The sequence below is a fragment of the Coturnix japonica genome, chromosome 3 (assembly GCF_054131305.1).
Source record: "Coturnix japonica strain WE chromosome 3, WE-NBRP24, whole genome shotgun sequence".
NCBI classification, from domain to species: Eukaryota; Metazoa; Chordata; class Aves; order Galliformes; family Phasianidae; genus Coturnix; species Coturnix japonica.
The window spans coordinates 39,283,741-39,303,067 of record NC_140665.1 but is presented as its reverse complement, the minus strand read 5'-3'; the positions used below and the strand labels follow the sequence as shown (position 1 = coordinate 39,303,067).

At 38.8% G+C, this 19,327-nt stretch overlaps 1 protein-coding gene across 5 annotated transcripts; it reads right to left on the bottom strand.

Moving 5' to 3' along the window:
• Window positions 1-1,826: 1,826 nt before the first annotated feature.
• Window positions 1,827-17,721, bottom strand: COG2 (component of oligomeric golgi complex 2). 5 transcript variants are annotated; one of them, XR_014943928.1, is made up of 18 exons: window positions 17,585-17,721; window positions 17,288-17,449; window positions 16,522-16,587; window positions 16,043-16,123; window positions 15,384-15,487; window positions 15,100-15,208; window positions 13,252-13,431; window positions 12,492-12,616; window positions 11,138-11,264; window positions 9,725-9,864; window positions 7,135-7,196; window positions 6,351-6,502; window positions 5,570-5,770; window positions 4,697-4,769; window positions 4,147-4,306; window positions 3,480-3,619; window positions 3,214-3,394; window positions 1,827-2,238 (listed from the first exon to the last, which is right to left on the bottom strand). XR_014943928.1 is itself a non-coding variant. In XM_015857935.3 (18 exons), exons 1-18 carry the CDS (start codon window positions 17,654-17,656, stop codon window positions 2,137-2,139), a joined length of 2,220 nt encoding a protein of 739 aa, XP_015713421.2. In that variant the 5' UTR covers window positions 17,657-17,721; the 3' UTR covers window positions 1,827-2,136. The 5 variants fall into 5 exon arrangements, 2 of the variants coding, with proteins under 2 accessions (XP_015713421.2, XP_032299569.2); XR_014943929.1 differs by having other exon boundaries at window positions 3,480-3,584; XR_001554071.3 differs by having other exon boundaries at window positions 3,480-3,584; window positions 4,147-4,289.
• Between the last annotated feature and the right edge of the window lie 1,606 nt (window positions 17,722-19,327).

Below are 19,327 nucleotides of genomic sequence, written 5' to 3'. Positions count from 1 at the left end.
TGACTGGGGGCTGGCAAATGTAGTCCCAGGTTTCAAGAAGTGTGAAAAAGAAGAGCCTGGTAATTACAAGCCAGAAAATTATTCTGGGAGTTATTGAAAAACATCCGAAAGACAGTGCAGTCTTTGTTCACAATCAACGTAGAGTCATGAGAAATCCCTGTTGAACCAACTTAAATCTCCTTTTATGACAAAATTACCTACTCAGTTGACCAAAGGAAGCCAGCTGATGTCATCTTGTATTCCAACAAAGCTTCCCATAGTGTTTCTCACAGCTTCCAAATGGACAAAATGTCCAGCAGGCAGCTAGATAAAAACATAATATGATGGGTGAACAATTAGTTGGCAGGTTGGGCTCAAAGGGTGATAGTAGATGGGGTTACATCAGGCTGATGCCCAGTCACTGTTAAGGTTCTGCAGGACTCCATTTTAGGTCCAGTTCTCTTCAATGTTTTCATCATTACTTGGATACAGGATCCAAAGGCCTACTTAGTAAGTCTGAGGGCAACACTAAATCGGGAGGAGCTGCTGACTGCTGCAAAGCCTTACAGACAAAACAGAGCTGGACAATCACCAGCTGCATTAAGTTTAACAAGAACAAGTGCCCGGCAAGCCCTGGTATATGTACAGATGGGCGAGTAGAGGCTGGAGAGCAGCTCTGTGGAAAGGGCTAAGCTCCAGATGCAAGAACTTCAGTACAAGCAGCAAAGATGTGAATAAGAGCTCAGACAGACTTCCAAACCCACAAGGGAGTTTGCCAAGCTAACAGTTTAAAAAGCTCTCACTCCCTTTATAAAATGAAACATATGAAGACAGATTTTGTCCTGGCAGTATTCACACTGTATCTTATATAACTGCATACTAAACACTACCGAAAAAAACAGTGAAAGCTTCTAGGTCTGCCACTTCTAACGAACTGTTCTGTTACTGCCACGCATATTCTTCCCAGCCTTCAGTTTGTCCCATCAGGATATGGATGCAAAAATCCCACTGAAACTTTAGGAACCACGGTCTCCCCTGCCACAGTGAATTCTTCTACCACACATGCAATAATGTACACAACAGGTATCCTAAGTGCCATTCAAACACTGAGCTCTCAGTTGTAGTTTACATCCTAGTGAATGAGCTGCCCAAAATCATGCTGTAGCAGATGGGAGATCTGGAGAAAGAAAACAAAGGATGACAACATGCTTCATCAATGAGCTCAGCCTACAACTACGCAAAGCCTCAAATGCATCTCCTACTCATCTCAGACTGTGCTACCTATTCTTCACATAAAAATAGGGCACAAGGCAAATCACCCAGGCTCTGAGGAAGCTCTTTTTTTTAACCCTTTTAACCACCTAAACCTTAAAAACACTTAAAATTTCCAACTGTGCAATAATACACTTTGTACTGTGGTAGCTGGGTTTCAAATCTCAAGAACTCCACATATATTCAGGCAAAATGTTCCTCTCAACAGAAAATACAATACAAATTGATCTGTGCCAACTCCGAATACATTCTAGCTTAGTATACTAAATTCTAGTTTGAAGGGAAGCAATTATGCAGGAAGCAACAGCCAGAAAGTTGGGTACTGGTATTATAAATGAGTTTTTAATTATACAGTACTTGAGGAGCTTTCTGTATGGAGCACTTCTCACCAACAAGGTCCATTAAAAAAACATGTGAAATCCTGACAAGAGCTAACCGTGATCCATGATGAGGGAAAGCTGATGAATGCAAAGCAATAGCAATAAACAGCGGACCGGTATTCCTGTGAGCTATGCCATTATTTCAACAAGAGCTGCTCCTCTGGATGGATTCAAAAGACATGTGGGACATCAGAGTTAGGAAGACAATTTATTACATACTATTTTCATCATATAAGCTCACTCTTCTACATAATAAGATTTACAAGAAAAATAATGGAAACATTTTCTTCCACTTCTCACTTCTGCAGTAAGAAGTTTAGAACTTACGACTGCTTTCCATATAATGGAAAACTATTGGTAAACTCTCAGTCTTTCGGTGAAACAAACAGAAAATGCACCGATTTGTTGCTTGAGATAAATAGGAAGCACTTAGTTGCTACTTATTTGGTAAAATAATGAACAGTTACATCCTCCTTTGGCGTCACTCGCATGTTTACACAAACACCTAGGATTGCTCCACTGCAGCCTGATCCTTGGCCGTTAGAACGAGCTCCATAAGGGCTGAAAAGCTTTTTATGTTGTTTGTTTCCAGTCCCATCTTTCGTATCTAAAAAGAAACAAAAGAAACATTGATTTTCTTTAAACCAACAAAGGCTCGTGTTCTTAAAACAACTGGGAAAGCGTATGTTTTATATAACACGAATGCATGGCAAAAAAACCCCAAACTGCATACAGTGCAACATATGGAAAAGAAACCACATGAAACTTTGCTCAGTGAAGTCTTTCCAGTTAGCTCGATGTCTCAGAGTAAAACGTTTAACCATCTTCTTGTAACTAAAGCCAGTTGGAAGTTTTCCAGTGACACAGTCGGAAAGAGAAACTTGGCTGTAACCATGCTTTTAATGCATTGAATTCAATGGAAGTTTTACCTCAGGTCCTAGATCACTGTTCTGGGCAAAGCTTTTAATACAAACAAAAGACACATCCAACAAGAAACAGCAGTGTGACAATGAAAGCATTCCAACAATCTCTAAGAGCCTACGGTTCTAGCACAGAACTTCCTGTTGGGTGAAAACTCTACAGAAATGTTACAACAAGTAATTTCTTACCCAGGAAATCAAATACTCGCTTACGCACAGCTAAATGTATCTGCCTGTCACAGTGCAGCCACAGCATGTGTTCATAAGACTGACAACAACCGCTTGGAAACTAATGATGTGGACCTACACTCAGAAATTTATATCTGCATATTACATATAGAAGTGATGACTACAAATCAGTATGTTTATACAGCTCGACACAGCTACTACATACATTTCCTGGACTACTTTCTTCCACTTGTTTTCACTTTGTAAATTAAGGGTTCACATTTGGCAATGCAAATAGTTTACTATCATATAATGGAACAAGTAAGTAAGAAATCCTCAAAGCTCTTGGATGTAAATTCTTGACTATTCATTAAGGCAAAGCTGGAAATACCCAGAGAGAAGGCAAACAAAAACCGAAGCCATAAAGTCATTTATATCACTCCCTTCCCCAAACCAGTAATAGCAGTAAACAAATGTCCTCTCTGTTAACTTACTTGTTCTCCAAAATACTCGACATCCAGAGCCAGCTGCAGTCGGATTTTATCATCATCACTCATACCCCCATTTGTACCAACGGGGTTCAAAGCTGCAGTCCTTCTGGCCTGCTTCAACCTTTTTAAGCTTTCTTCCATTTTCTTAACAGAACTCAACACATCTGATACAGTTTCATAGTACCTGAAAAAAAAAGGAAATTAATGAAAGCAAAACTTTTACAGAAAAGCCCACTTTCTGCACAGGATGTTTTGTGTAGCTCTCTTACTTTTGTGTGCTTTCAGAGAGGGCACCTTCCAACCACAGATGGATCATGGGCTGTTTCAGTATATTTCTGTACTCATTCTGCAGTCGGTAGAAGGGCTTAAGAGCGCTGTCAACATAAGATGAAGCTTTAGTTGGCACTTCCTGGGAGATAACAGGGAAAGAAGGTGGGAAAAAGAACCTGTAATTTATCTACTGAAAAGACGGATGACAATTACAGCATATATGTTAAATGCTAAGGGCGTATGTGGGCCAAGAAATAGATACCTATTCACGCCCAGTCAATAAAGAGGTCATCATACGCAAGAAAGACACCATGACAAAGTCATTCAACATTGTTATTCTATGGAATATGCTATGGAACAGCATCCATAATGACCAAAGCTTTTGAGGATACGTGTGCCAGCCAGTTACTCATAAGGGCACTTCCTACTCACACTGACCTCAAGAAAAGCTGAACAGGCTCAGTATATACCACGTACTACTGTTAGAATAGCTACTATCTTGTATTATACCTCACTAAATTGAAAACACTGCTCCTTCTATTCTTATACCAACCAAAAAAACCAGATATGAACAGCCCTGAAGCAAATCATAAATGTACCGCTCAGTTAGCAGTCCTCACCCAGACTCCCTTGAGATCTACTTTAAAATCTGCAATCAGCACTGACCTTATTGGTTCTCCTATATAATCTTGGAATTTCCAATGCACTCTTCAGGTAGGTGAAAGAGGACTCGCTGAGATCCTGGATAATCCTGTTATTCAAGGTAGGCATGCAGGCTGATAAAGAAGTCTTTGAGTCTTCCAAGGCTCCTATTGAAGTAAAAATACTGAAGTTTAAAATGAGCTACCCTGCCCAATCACAATACAAATCAGCATCATCCCCATCTCACTGTCCTAGATGGCTGCTCCCAGGGTCAAATACAGGATAGTTAATAAATGACTTATTAGCCATTTATAAGACATCTCTACTAATATCAGCCAATCCTCAGCCAGAAAAATGGATACACAGAAGAAACAAACAAAAAAGGTAAAGCGACATTCTCCAGGTTCACATTTATTTTCCAGCATTATCAGTGTATCACGGGGCTTGAATCAAAAGGCTCAGATTTACCAAGGAAACGGGGGCTGTACAATTGTATGATATAAGCTGATATGGTTTGGTTAGCAGAAGGACTTGGGAAAAGGGGGAAAGACTGAATTCAGTCTCTCAGATTTACCTTTGATACAAGACAAATTCTTGAAGCCAATCATCTCAAGTTTTGGTTTAATCATTTCTAAGATGTCAGGAATCTAAAGAAGGAAATGTAAAACAGACACAGTCTTATTAACAACATATTGAAATAGCTCCTCCTACACCCTGCAAGTTAGCAGTGTAACAAAAGACCCCTTCAATCTTATCTGTTGGGTTTTTTTTTGTTGTGTTTATGGAAACCCAGTCTCAGGCCAGTGAGAGAATATTAGTGGGAATTAAGGCCTATACATTCAATTCCCTACGTTACCATTTTTGTCTTCAGAGAAAACAAGTGACAATTCACAAAACATTATCGACCCAGATGCAGCTTCACAGGATACAGAAATTTCAGTCTTACTGACCAAAGTACATTGGAAAAGTTCCTATTGAAAGCATATTAATACCGTACAGCTATTTTGAAGTTTCTGGATCATTAGTAAAATATGATGATGATAGAACTCTTTTGAAGAGTTCTCTTATAAAAGAGAATATAATATTAAAGCCAAAACTGCACCACACTTTGAGGCCAGAGATCTTACAAGCAAAAGCGAGTCTCTGAGACAGTGATACCCTGCACCACAAATGAGCAGAAACATTTTAGGAGTATAGTCTATCAGCTACTGATTAAATACCTGAAGAGGTTTCTTCTGTAACTGGTAACTCAAACTAGGTAGAGAATAGACCCCTTATGTCAGGTGATGTTTTCTCTATCAGACCTCTCCAGTTTCAGCATTCAAGATAAATTAAAAACAAAAGATGTACTTTTTCTTCTTGTTTTTTGAATTAACAGGATCCAAAACAAACAAAACTGGCACACAGATTGACAAAGACTTCTGTATGTGAAATCACAAGCACCAACCTTTTCCTGGAGCTTATCCACATCTGCAGCTACATACACCAGCTGAGTACTGGATATGGACGGCAAAGATTGACTTTCTGGAGAAGATCCATTCCCTTGGTCCTCATTAGAGCTGAGGTTTACAGAAGTTTCCTTTCTACCAGCTGGCATTAATTTTTTGCTGTCTTTTGTATTCTCGCTGGAAATGGGCCTTACAGAAACCTGAAAGGACAAATTGAGATGTGAATCCTAGCAATAGCAAAGGCAGTTAAAGTTGCATTTATAGAGACAGTATATAAAGGATTCATAAGTTTTTGACATTAAAACGTTACAACTGCATGTGATAACTGCACTCTTCAATTACATAAAGCAAGATGATTTTAAAGAAGATTTTGATGCACCAAGTAATTAAATGATTTAGAGCTTTTTTTTTGTCACTATACAACAAGGCAGTACAGTTCTAGAGTAATTTTCACCAGTGTGGTGTTCAAATGAACAGACTTAATACAAGATTAGCACTACTTTGGCCAGTGGCAGAGATAGTCTCAAGTATATATGGAACTACTGCCTTGGCAACCAGCAGACAATAACAACCACAGGGGCAGTAACAACACTGCAGGTCAATGACATATTTTGCAGTGATAACTTTTATAAAACAAACTCCCTAATTTGAGTCTTCTTATTAAGCATTTTTAAATTCAGAAAAATAATTACTTTAAAAGAAGTTAAACCCTTTTTTTTTTTTTAAGGGGTCTCTTACTGATGGACAGACATCAGAACCGTAACTACATTGTTCTCTTACCTCATTAATGAACACAGAGTAACGTGACAAAATCTGCAGACTAAGCTTCCATAGGCGATGTGCTAACAATGGTAAAAACATTTGATCCGACCAGCACTTCGAAAGGCTCATCCAGGCTGTGTGAGTAGCCAAAAGACAGTATGAGCTGCCCTCTAAAAAGAATCAGGCGACAAAGGTTAAGTCCCTATGCACAGTCTCAAAGTTAATTACTGATGTTAATAAATGCATTATCCAATGCTTAACAAAAAATATCCCTAAAAGACACAACCACAAAGATATCTAAAAGGATTTATTAAGCTCAGACTAAAACAAACTCTGGAAATACAAGCATTGCTGGACCTGTTGCTCACCAATGTGGAAGACATTAAAGAGGTTAGTACCAGAGGCAGCCTGGACTGTAGGAACTGGTTCAGTTTGTGATCTTGAGGTATGTGGGCCTAGCAAAGGGTAGAGTCAGGACACTGAAATTCAGGAGATTTAACTTTGGTTGGTTTAAGGAATTCAAAAGAATCTTCTTTTTTGAAATACGGAAATAGATCCACAAAAATGCTAATTACTGCTACCATAAGAAGTGCTGTTAGTAAGTGAAGCAATCACTGACCAATGCTCCTATATTGCCTTCCCTACAAAAATGTATCTACTGTTAAATCAGTTCATCAAAGATCAATACTTGTGAACCCTAAGGATGCAAGTCAGTAAATGATGAAGAGGCAAAAATCAGTGCTACTTAAAACACAGCTTCCATGACAATAGGGAAACTATTAATTTTTGCACTGAAGTTTACCTGGTGCTTCCTCTAGGGAATCTGAAAGTGCAGCTTCTAAGGCCCCAGCTATTTCTCTAAATCTGAAAAACAGAAGTTTGGATTATAAATAAATCATTTCTTACATTGATGCTTCATTACTTTTCAGTGTTTTGTCTGTATGCCATTAGTGTACACACACTAACAGATTACACATTTATTCTTTTCCTCAACATAACCCAGGATATAAATAAGGCCAGTCAATCAATACTTGAAAGACAACATTTGATTTTATATAGGCAGATTTAAAACTTACACATTACAAATAAACACATAACTTAGGATAAGATCACGTCAAGTCTTTAGATCATGTTATAGGGAGTAAAGGTTTGTGTCTGTGGGTTCTTTTTCCTAATTGTTACTGCTTTCACACTAGAAGTGAACTCATTACCTCATACTTAATTAAACTGACCTTCAGGTATGTCACATGGCACTGGGAATCTTTAGCTTTCTATGTGTTTGTTAATGGACACTGGCATAAGGTTCTGCAAACAACTCTGTACCTGACAAAAATCAATAGTTCCTCACAGGATGCTCTGCCCCCTTTTCCTTTTTTGCCCTTTTTTTTTTTTTTCTTCTGAAGTGTAACAGCAAATAAGACAGCATTTCCTTCGGGTAAAAATGTAATCATTACTAACATTTTTATCCCTAACTCTGAAATAAAACTGTATTTTAAGCTTCTCTATAGAAAGCTTTTGAAAGCTTCCTTATCGCTTTTATGTTCATCACAGTAACCTCTGCACCTACCAAACTTCCTAATTATGAACCTGCAAGGATCATTTTTAAAACTTCTCAATTATCATTTCCAGATCAGAGCCTTCCCAGCTCTTCCTGTTCCAGCTACTAATGTGCTACATGCATATTTAAATTACTTTAAGTAACAATACCTGTGACTGACACATCAAGGAGGAAGAAACCCATAAGAGATGGTCTATCTTGCTCAGTTGCTACCAACAGTTAGCATGTATTTTCAAGTATTTGTCAAATGGCTTTGAATCTTTATTCCTGCCTCTACAACACTTATACTGACAAAGCAACACATTCAGGTCTTACAGGGAAACAAATTAGAGAACTGAATCACTTCTTTTTAACTATTCAGCTTTTGTTGAATATTTCTTACATGGGAAAACAACCTCAAGCATGAGTTCATTACAGTTCCATTATCTGCTGTACTGATGTAATTGAAAGAAAAGGCAAGTTACTGAGGCTGCTGGTACCTGCACTGCTACAGAAAAAAATGCCTCTGCATCCATCTATTCCTTACAGCCTTCTTTGTACAGGCTTTAGTGAGGAGTTTTGGTTCTGGGCAATTTCTGTAACTGAAAAAACTAGCAACCTTAACCACAAGTGTAATAGTGGAAGAACACACTTCAGTACAAATCCTGTGTGACTTGAGGACAGTTACCTACAGCAAAGAAAAAACTTCCCTGCTATGAATGTTACATTATTTTCACTGTCATGTACTGAAGGATACAAGGGCAATTCCAAATGTTATGCACTATTTGGACTTACAGTAATCTTAAAGGAGAATCACTTCTTTTACCCTTTTGATCAGCCAGAACTCAAAATATCTAAGAGATTGCTGTTTTCTTTTGAAAGAATACACTGAAGCTTCATTTCAGTGTTTAGAACAAAAGCATCAAAGCTTGATCAAGCGGTCACTTGTTTAAAAAGCTGCCCTTTCAAACAGACGGGCAGATTCACAGACTCATTAACGATACCTGTCCTTTGCTAAGAAGTTTATAATTGCTGTAGACACTCATAGTCTGCACAGTCAGCAGCACTATTGTACGCCTGCCCTTTCCCTTGGGCCAGCATCAATATTTGTACAGTTAAATGGTTTGGAAAAATTGATTGGAGTTAGAAGTCAGACTTGGCTGCCACCACCTACTTCTCCTCTTTTATTTTTTAAAAAGACCTGATAATTTCAGTGATCCAGCATGTAGGTCAGCCCCGCAAACAGTTATGATGGAACAAATGAACGTGTAGTATAGTGGGAAACAAAAGCAAGAAAATCTTCTGACTGGTTTGTCCAGCACAGAAAACATAAACAATATCGAAGTAGAATGCAGGACAAGAGGCTATATGTAGTTAGGGTACAACACAGTGTTATACAACACAGTTCTTAGGCTAGCACGTTCAAAAATAAAAGCAGAATATTAAAAACCTCATTAATATTGTGGACCATAAACGAAAACAATCCATAAAATCAAGCATTCATCCTCAATCAGTATATGCAAGTTGAAAGATACATGGAACAGAAAACTGAGGAAGGAAACTGTTAACTGCCTCTGCTAATGATCAGATTCCCAACTAACACTGCTGCATTATCCTCAGGGGAACAAGATCTACTCCTGTAACAAACAGCACATGAAGCTGTTGAGAGACTCTCAGAACACTTTTCAACCTTTGCAACCTACTGTAGGGAACCTGCTTTAGCTGGTGGGTTGGACTTGATGACCTCCAGACGTCCCTTCCAACCCCTATGATTCAGAGATTCTGTGACTCTGGAACAAAAGAGATGACACAAGGAACATTTTACTTCTGAAACAATCAACAGATGTTTACCAACCTTATCTGAAAATAAACAGGCAAGTTCCATTTGTTGTTAAAGCTGTGGTAGGAAGGATGAGATCTCAACCGCTTCACACTGGCCTGTGAGCCACACTGCCGTTCAAACTTCCGTACAAAATCCATACTGGTAGTGTACTTCTGTAGGAAGAGTATGAGCATTCTGATCACTGCCAGGGTCCCATTAAGCAACGAAGGCCACAACACTCTGAAGAGAACTCCTGTATCAGCCTAAGGTTAAGCTCAAGGCTCAGAATGGGCCAACACTGATACCTAATCATATAATGCCAAAATCCTGGATTGCAGTGAAACCAAAACCTGTTATCCAACAGGTGTTACTCTGTAATAAGAAAAAAAGACTGCACAGCACTTCTGAAAAGCATTGAATTGTTTGAGCTCCCTCAACAGCCAGATCACAGAGATCTATTTCTGAACTGAATCACCAAGGTGGAACAACACTGGTGCACAACAATAGGAACAGTCAGCCCCAGTAAATGAGAGATAAAGGGATACAATAGATGGATTTTGTTCTTATTTCCAGAAACATGCTTCACCAAACGCACATGAGAATGAAAGTATGGTATTTTATTTCTGTAAGCAGCAGGACTTTTACCCCACTCCAGTGCAGCAAGTGAGCAACACACTCAGATTCTTTTATGAAGCAGTAAAACACTCCCAGGAGAAGTCCTGGAGCTGCTGCTGATCGGTTCTGCCCTCAGAAACGATCCTGGGCAATGCACTGACATGGGCAAGCTTTTGCATGGCGTACCCCAGTGCATTTGGAGCCTTCTGTTAAATGTTTCTCTTGTGATGTGGCAATTGCATGGTGTGGAGGTGGTATTCAGGAAGTGGCACACAAAAGCCTTTAGGTTAGCTACTTTTGTCCCTGTGCGGTTGTATTTATAACACAATAATTAATTAAAAATTAAGACAGCCCTTTATATACAGAAGTCCTAATCTTGGAAAAACACCACAGTCATCCACTTCCACCTTCATCGATGTTGCAATTCTCTGACTAAAACAGGACAGCTACTCCTAAAATAAATATTTAAGGCCAAATTCACATGACTAACTGGCTTCCAGTAACCGCTTTAAGACCTACCCTGATGGCTGTGGTTTAACCCAGCAGGCAGCTAAGCCCCACACAGCCATTTGTTCCCCCGCACCCTGTTTCCTTGTAGTGGGACATGGGAGAAAACGGAGGGGAAAATGAAGGGAAAAAAAAAAGGCAAAATTTCTGTGTTGAGGCAAAGATGGTTTAACACGACAGGAAAGAAGTGGAAAATAATAATAATTGAACATATAAGACAAGTGGTGCAGAATGCAATTGCTCTCCACTTGCAGACTTGACTCACTCAATTCTTACATGCATCATAAAAAGAAGAACTGGAAAATAAGTCATAAAATGAATTACCTCGTGAAACACATCTGGGTTTCCAGGATTAAACAGCGATGGCAATTTTTCTTCTAAACCACGTACTATTTCTGGCCACACTGAGTTCACTAAGAAATCATATCCAGGTACAATATCCGCTTTTTCACTGCAATAAAAATGAAATGATTCCATGGTTGTATTTTAGCACCAGGCTTCTATTTAGAGGTCAGGATAGCTAAAAGGACATGCACTGCATTAGACAAAATGTAATTGCTTTTTCTCTTTTTTAAAGCATAGGAATGCTGATTCTCTCACACTGTTCTTCCTTCCAGGTTGGGATGATCCCAATGATCTCAACAAATTGCAAGTATTTTAATAGCCCTAAAAGTGTTATACGATTTTATGTTATATATTTTGCAAGCGTGTCTGGAAAGCAACTGCTTTTCAGCTGAAAACTCCTAACTCTTCCTCATGTATTTTCAATATTTAAACAGCTTCAAATTTGAAAGAAATACCAAGTATGTGTAAGGTGACTTACACAATGGAAAGAAAGAGAATCAATTCTCTTTTGTCATTGTATCTATACGTGATACAGTGCTTCCAAACAAAAGACTGAAAGCCACCCTCATTAGGAAGATTTATAAATTGAGAGCAAAAGAGAAGCAAGCATTTCTTTCCATTTCAGTATAACAAAGTCAAAACCTTCAATTATGACAAATACAGACAAAAAACTTGCTGAAAGATTAGAAGTATTGACACACTGATATAACTTAAGAGCAAACGGGATGCCTCCATAGTTTTTGCTAATTACAGCATTCCACCATATTAACCAGTCTGTAAATAGATGGATAAGTGGATACAGTTCAGTACATATTAAACATTTAAACTTCAGAAAAGGCAACTTAATTGCGTAAGGAATTAAACTCTTTTTCAGACAATAGCTGACATATAGAAATCAATTAAACATGTTACGAAATACATCTGTCCAATTGCTGGGGATCATCCTCACTTTTTTTTAAATGTACCCCAGCAACCCAGTAACTCTTGAACTTCTGTTGTCTGAAAGCTTTATGATGCCCTTGCCCTTGGATGAAACATTCAATCATGTTTCCTTCAGTAAAAGAAACCAGCCCCAATTATCTGGTATGTTCTATCATGACCAGTATTCAATTCTACTACTGAAATAGAGGATTTTCTTCACCCCCTGCGAAGGTCTGGACCCCAGAGCAAGAAAATTTGTTCACTGACTTAAAAACACATATGATGCAAATCAAAATTGAATATGAATCCTTAGGAAAAGACCACATTTGTGCATGGAAGGTACAAGATATTTCAAAAATGTATTATCTCTGTGGTAACTTTAGAGCAATCAAAAGAAAGCCCAAACATTTACCTTGAAATAGCTCCCCCTGTAACTTCACGCAAGAGCCGGCAGTGGTGAGGAACAAACTCCAGCAGTTTATTGTACATGGCCTGAAGGCCATTAGGATGAGCTTGAACATACTGTTCCACAATTACCTGTCACGAAGAGTTCAATGTTGAACATCAGAAGTGCGAGTATGAAATACAGTAATAAAACATTCAGATGTCTATTCACTCATAACTCCCAATACCATATCCAAAAATATCTCAATATTCAGTATATTGCTTTCCCAGTTTCCAAGCAGGACACATCAGCTTGAGGGAAAGAAGACCATTCCCCACAGCAGCAGTTGTTACAGCATTAGAAAGCACCAAAAAAAAAAGACCATTCTTAAGTGGATGGATCACAAACATTATACTTCTTCTACCATCCAAAAGCCATCAGCCTTGTTCTCTGAGTGTATGTGCACGCAAAGTAAAAACAGAACAATTTTGAACGTTTCCTTTTCTAAAGGAGGGAAGAAGCATCCTATCGACAATGACAAACAGCTCATGTTTTATCAGATAGACTATCCTTTCACTAAAAAGAATCTCAAATAGATGTACCCCAAATTGGTGACAGGTGAATAGAGAATTCCTCCACCTTTTTCCTTAAGTAAAAGCAACAAAAAATGGCATGTTCAGTTCCCTTGCTCCCTTCACAAAGGTACTTTGAAACTGCTAACTGAAGCTGGAAAAATAAGTATGCTTGTAAGTCAGTTCGCTTTCCTAGATTCTTGATTCTCTCTTACCTCATCTACGTAAGGTTTTACGAGCACTTGACCAACTAATGCCTCTGCATCTCGTGTTTTGTCAATTGTTGCATAAGTGCGAAGACAGTGACGTATTATGTCAACATTTGATGTCTGAAGACCTTCCAAGAGCAGTCCTTCCAGAGACTGCTGCAACATGGCTGTTATTCCAGCTATACGCTATGAAGAAAAATGAAATACAGCAGTTAGAAAAGCTTTGCCATCATTGCTGAAGTAAGTTCTTCTAGAAATACTCGATTCAGCTTTCAACTTTTACTTGAAAGGCGCATGAGTTCTGATAAATGTTAGCATCAAATGAAAATTAACATAAGCTTACTTGGTTACTGACATTATTTAGTGCAGTATTTATTATTACAAAGTTTAATTAAAAGGCCATTCTTTTATATTTTGAAAAAGACATCATAACTTATCTAAGGTACTCACTATAGCGAAGAAATAGGGCAGTAATTATGCCTTGCTGAACTGAACAACTGTGTGTGATAACGCACAAAAGTTTTTCAGTATGTTACCTGGGTAACAACTGCAGCATTTACCCCTCTGTCAAAAACTATAATTACTGTGTTTTCCCAGCAATACTTCCCAAATAATTGCAAACTGAAGACACTGAATTATACTGGCAACAAATGACCTGCTGGTGCATTCCTTCTGGTTTCTGCTAAACAGCTCCTTCAGTCAGCATATATCCTCCTGTTCAATGTATATTCTCCTAATCATTCTTCCTCATCTCCTACAACATTTCTTTTATTAGATCCAACTCCCTGCTACATTAGCTGCAGATATACTGTTGGCCCAGCGTGGTCCCTTGAAGCTCTGTACTGAAAGTGAATTCAATAACATGGCAATAATTTAATCAAAGTCGAACTACCAATTTAACAAGCCAAATTTTCTTTCTAGCACTTTGCATGCTATATCGCGCACATCCATCTTAAACTGATTCTTTTTACATGACCAGATAATCTGTTCAATAGGGCTGACAATAGCAGGACACGGGGAAATGGTTTTAAGTTGAAAGAGGGAAGATTTAGGTTGGATGTTAGGGGGAAGTTCTTCACTAGGAGAGTGGTTAGGCCCTGGAACAGGCTGCCCAGGGAGGTTATGGATGCCCCGTCCTTGGAGGTGTTCAAGACCAGGTTGGACGGGGCCCTGGGCAACCTGATCTAGTAAAGGTGTATGTTTGGTGGCCCTGCCAGGCAGGGGGGTTGGAACTACATGATCCTTGAGGTCCCTTCCAACCCGGGTCATTCTGTGATTCTGTGTGATTCTGTGCTCTGGATACGCAAAGCCAATAAACCAATTGCTGACCAATCATGGAAACCACCACCTGATGACAACTAAAACATTGGTATATTCCAAAATCTTCATCACTGGTCCGAACAAAAAATAAAATAAAAGCACCAGACAGGCTATTAAGAGATCACACAACCAAAACTGGGACATCAACAAGAAGTATAGAAAACTGGGCAAACATTGTTAAGAAATTGTTGTGCCACTCTAAGGCACATTCAGTTTATATTTTAGTCTGTATGCTGCAGCTAGCAAAAACAATATACATCTCTGGAATACGCTTTGTTATTAATAAGCAGACAAACTGCAAGATGCATTAGGCTAACAAAAGCGTCTGTCATATCTCCCACTATTACTTTAAGTAATTTATCCTAAAGCTAGCAAACAAAATACAAGCTCTCAGAAGAAATAACACTTTGCCACAGCTGATAACACAACCTCTTGAAAATAATTTTCTCCTCTGTGGAAATGGCCTTTGTTTTCCAATAGCATCATTTTAGCTTGATCACGCAAATGTTAAGCTGGTTATTAGATAATACTCACTGGTCTCACTTTGTCCAGAAGGGGCATTCCTTTGCTTTGTACTGCATGAAATTGTAGTTGATTAAATTCTGTGGCAATTCTCTCTAAAACCTGTCCAGTTAAAAGAGGGCTAGAAAAGAGATAATGAGAAAATGAGCATGCACAAATCCAACTTGTGTTGCATAAATGTGTACTTTAATGTTGTTTAATGTTTATTTATGCAAGCTACAACAATACCATAAAATTCAGTTGGTCCCATCAATTAAGCAAGCACTTTTTTCCTATTTTTTAAAAAAATTTTTTACCTGTTTCCTTCTAAGGTGGATAACTCGTTAGTGCCTTGAGAATGGAGAATCTTCTCAATTTTCTCAACTGACTGAATAACGTGAATAAGCCTCAGGACACACACCTGTAAGTAAAGAAAGACTTTTAATGTCTGACCCCAAACCCATTACAATACTTCTGAAGATACTTCGGATGCTTTTTTTTTTAAATTTTCTGCCCTGGTAGAAGATCTCTGCCTTCTTAATATTTAAATCATGTATCTCTTACTGATCACAAGTCTATAAAATCCCACAGTGTTATCACAGTTGCTCTTACCCCTGAATTTTTCTGAGTCAAGCAAAAAGACAAATGTTATTCTTCTCCCATACCAAAATTAAGCTGCTGTGCTTCAATTACTTTCACAATATATGTTTACAGACTGCTACAAGCAAAAGTAAGAGCAACTGTAACTAAAAAAAGGCAACTGAGACAGTGTTTCCAACAGACAAAATATTTATCATCAAGAAGATGTGAAAAAAAATGAAGTCAGTCAATCAAAATCTCTCATTTTAACAACTGCAAAATTCTGCACAGTGTGCATCTACATGGCCTAGATCTTTGTAAACTCAATTTTCTAGGGGTTAATGGCAGAAGTTGCCCTAGTAAGCATCTCTTCAAGGTAATAATTTATCTACTGTACCTTTTTTTTTCTGATATCTTCTTGTCTGGACAGACGATCATCTATTGCTTGAATTCCTTCAGTGACACATGACCTTAGACTCTGTGAGAGAAAAACAAGTCAGTATGAAAACCTGGCTTACTACTATGAAGAAGTAGCTTAAAAAGCAAATTAAAAACCTAAACTCTAACAATGCAGAATAGGAAACAGATTAACTGCCCTCAAAGTAAAAAAGGCAGAAATAGTTCCAACATTTTGTATAGATTTATCTAACGAGAGTTCATTCATTTATTATTTAAGAAATCCATCATTGATTGATTAAAAGGCACTACTGCAATGTAAGAAATGTAAGTTAACTGCAGGTCCAATAAAACACATCTCCCATTACCCATCTAGGAATATAATTTGTAAAGATTATAATAAAGACTAATACAAATAAAATGTAGTTTATGTATCATAGAGAAGTGAACACAAGTTATAATGACTTTCTTTGAGCATACCATAACTTCTTCTCTTAACTGACCCAAGGGTACTGAAAGCTGATTGAGGGCCTTGTCCATGCCAACCTAAAGAAATTACCATAAAAACATTTATAACTCATTTGGAAAGTTGACTGAATTAGTGACTATGATTTTATAGACACTGAAGAAGAACTGAGATACACAGACTCTTATAGACTCCAGTTTTAAGCACAATGCAAAAAGATGTTACTTTAAATGCACGTATGAATACATCAGATTGTTACATAAAGCCAAAAATGAAAGAAAATCACAATCTATAACAACTTTTCTTACAAGAGAAAAGATAAATCTCAATCTTTGAGCCTGTATAATGTTATAAACTGAGGTAAAAGAGTAAGAGAAAAAGGGAACAAGCAATTTTAGCATGAAACTCTCAGTAAAATGAGCTGGAACTTCTAAAGATAGTAAGTTTGAAGACTCCTAAAGAATCCTGCAGAATGGCCTTGTCTAAAACTTTACTACTGAATCTTAATGACGTGCTGCCTTCAATTTTACAAGCGTTAGCAGATGAAAACCGAAAGCGTTTGTCTTGAATCTATTTTCCTCATGAGTTATACAACAAAAGTACATTCTAATATATTTACCATGGGACAATCCTCTACTTCAGCTAAATTATCTGGGAATGGGCTTTCACCTCCCCTCAAAGTCACTGTTTAAGATGTCTTAAATCTGATATAGGCTTTTTGTATGAAAAATAAGAAGCACGTTACAGTGAATAGAGCATGGACATGACAGTAGCACTTACTAGGTTCGTTGAGAGATTAACAAAGTCCGCATAGTCCTTATTGATGAGCTCTACCATGGCTGTCTTAAGGAGTTTGTAATAGAGCTCCAGATCCTCCCTGAGCTCCTCCAGCTGCACACGCTTCCTACACTCCGATACAAAGTGATCGACGTCAAAATCCGGCTGGAAATGAACCAGGAAAAGGAGAACGATGGAAGAAGTGCAAACCAAGCATGCACACACACACACCACATCCATCCCCTCCCCTGGATCACCCCCCAGCGACACCCGCCGCTTGTGCAGACTCAAAGAACCCACCTTCATGAACTCGTCCTTGTCGAAGCAGAGGTTCTCTGGCCCCCGCGGCAAGTTCATCTTCCTGGCCTCCATGACGGGCCACGACTACCGACAGCTCCCCAGCCCGGCTCGGCAGGCCCGACACGGCAACAGGAACCAGCTGCCAGCGTAACGCCTCATCCGCCCCGCGGCCCGGACGGGGCGGGCCCGGCGTGAGGTGGGAGAGGCGGGGCAGCCGCCATGGCAGCGCCCCCTGCAGCGTTCCGAGCCGCACTGCGGGCGGGGCGGGCAGCTCAAAATGGCGGCGCCAGCATAAACTTGTGGCAGCTCCAAGCCAGGCCTCTGAGGTTTGGTGTATTTTGAGGTGGAGCTCCTGCTGCTTTTCTTGTGTGTTCCCGAGTGTTAGAAATGAATCAGAGCATAATTCACCTCCTCCATCCTGCTGCCTTCCGGTGTACTCTGTTAGCACCTTCTTTCATGTTTTTCATTCACAGTTTCTTACACGCTGTTAAAGGTAACTTCATATCTAAAAATATGCCCTGCTATTATGTACTTCTGTGTGCCAGAATGGAAGAACAAATGACCTCTTTCCTCACACAGATGCTTTACCTTCTGTTTAACCTTGCCTCACTGAGCTTACGTTACTACTCACCCATCTTTTCAATGTAGCAAACCAGATGTTGGAAATTAAACTTCTGAACAATTTAAAAGTATGTGCTTTACAAAGGAGCTGAGATCTCTTGTGTTAGCTAAGACAAATCCTGCTCTAAAAAGATCTACTCTACTACTTATGCTTTTGCTTACAAAGTTCTTTGACGAAAAAAGAGTATGCTTACATTTGAATCTGTTGTTGAAATGTTTACATCTTTCAGATTTGTTGATGTATTTGTAAAATAACCTTGGAGTCGGTGGAATGTAATCATTTGTCAATGGAAACTGCAGTATAACAAGCTCAGTAAATTAACAGTAAAACCAGAATTAGGCAGCCACCTTTATCTGATGCAGCTATGCACAAACCAGAGCATCCCCATGACTCAGCAGACCAAACCAAGGAGAGAAATGAGCCATTTCACAGAACTGTAGGAATCATACAATCATAGAATGGCTTTAGTTGGAAGGGACACTAAGGATCATCAAGTTCCAACCTCCCTGTCACAGTCAGGGTTCCCAGCCACTAGATAAGTACTAGATCAGGTTGCCCAGAGCCCCATCCACCCTGGCCTTAAACACCTCCAAGTGAGGCACCCACAACTCTTGGCAGCCTGTTCCAGCACCTCACTACTCTCTCAGTAAAAATCATCTCCCTGAATCTATCTTCCATCATTTTTGTGCTAGGATTATTCATTTCATTTCTATTATAAAGCCTTTCATGCTTTTCCTTTTCTGACTCATCACTCATTCCAAGATTTCTAGGCCTAGCAAAGCACAGGCTTTCACTTTTTTCCTTGTCATCCCTCCAGAGACACAAAGGCATGACACTTAATAACTTCTTATGAAAATTGGAATCACTATTTAATCTGCAGGTTTTAGATAACATATGATTAATGAACTCATTGAATGAATGAAGAGAGAGCATCTGAAAGACTGTCTCACCTTATTGCTACTACCTGAATACGATTGTTGTAGGAGCCAGTGAATAGAATAGCTACTTTTAGCTTTTGCGTGAGCACTGAATTTTAAAGATTCCAGCATCCCTTCTTATTCTCAAATAATGAACACTGTGAGGGATGCATAATTATATGACAAATCATGCTTAGTATAATT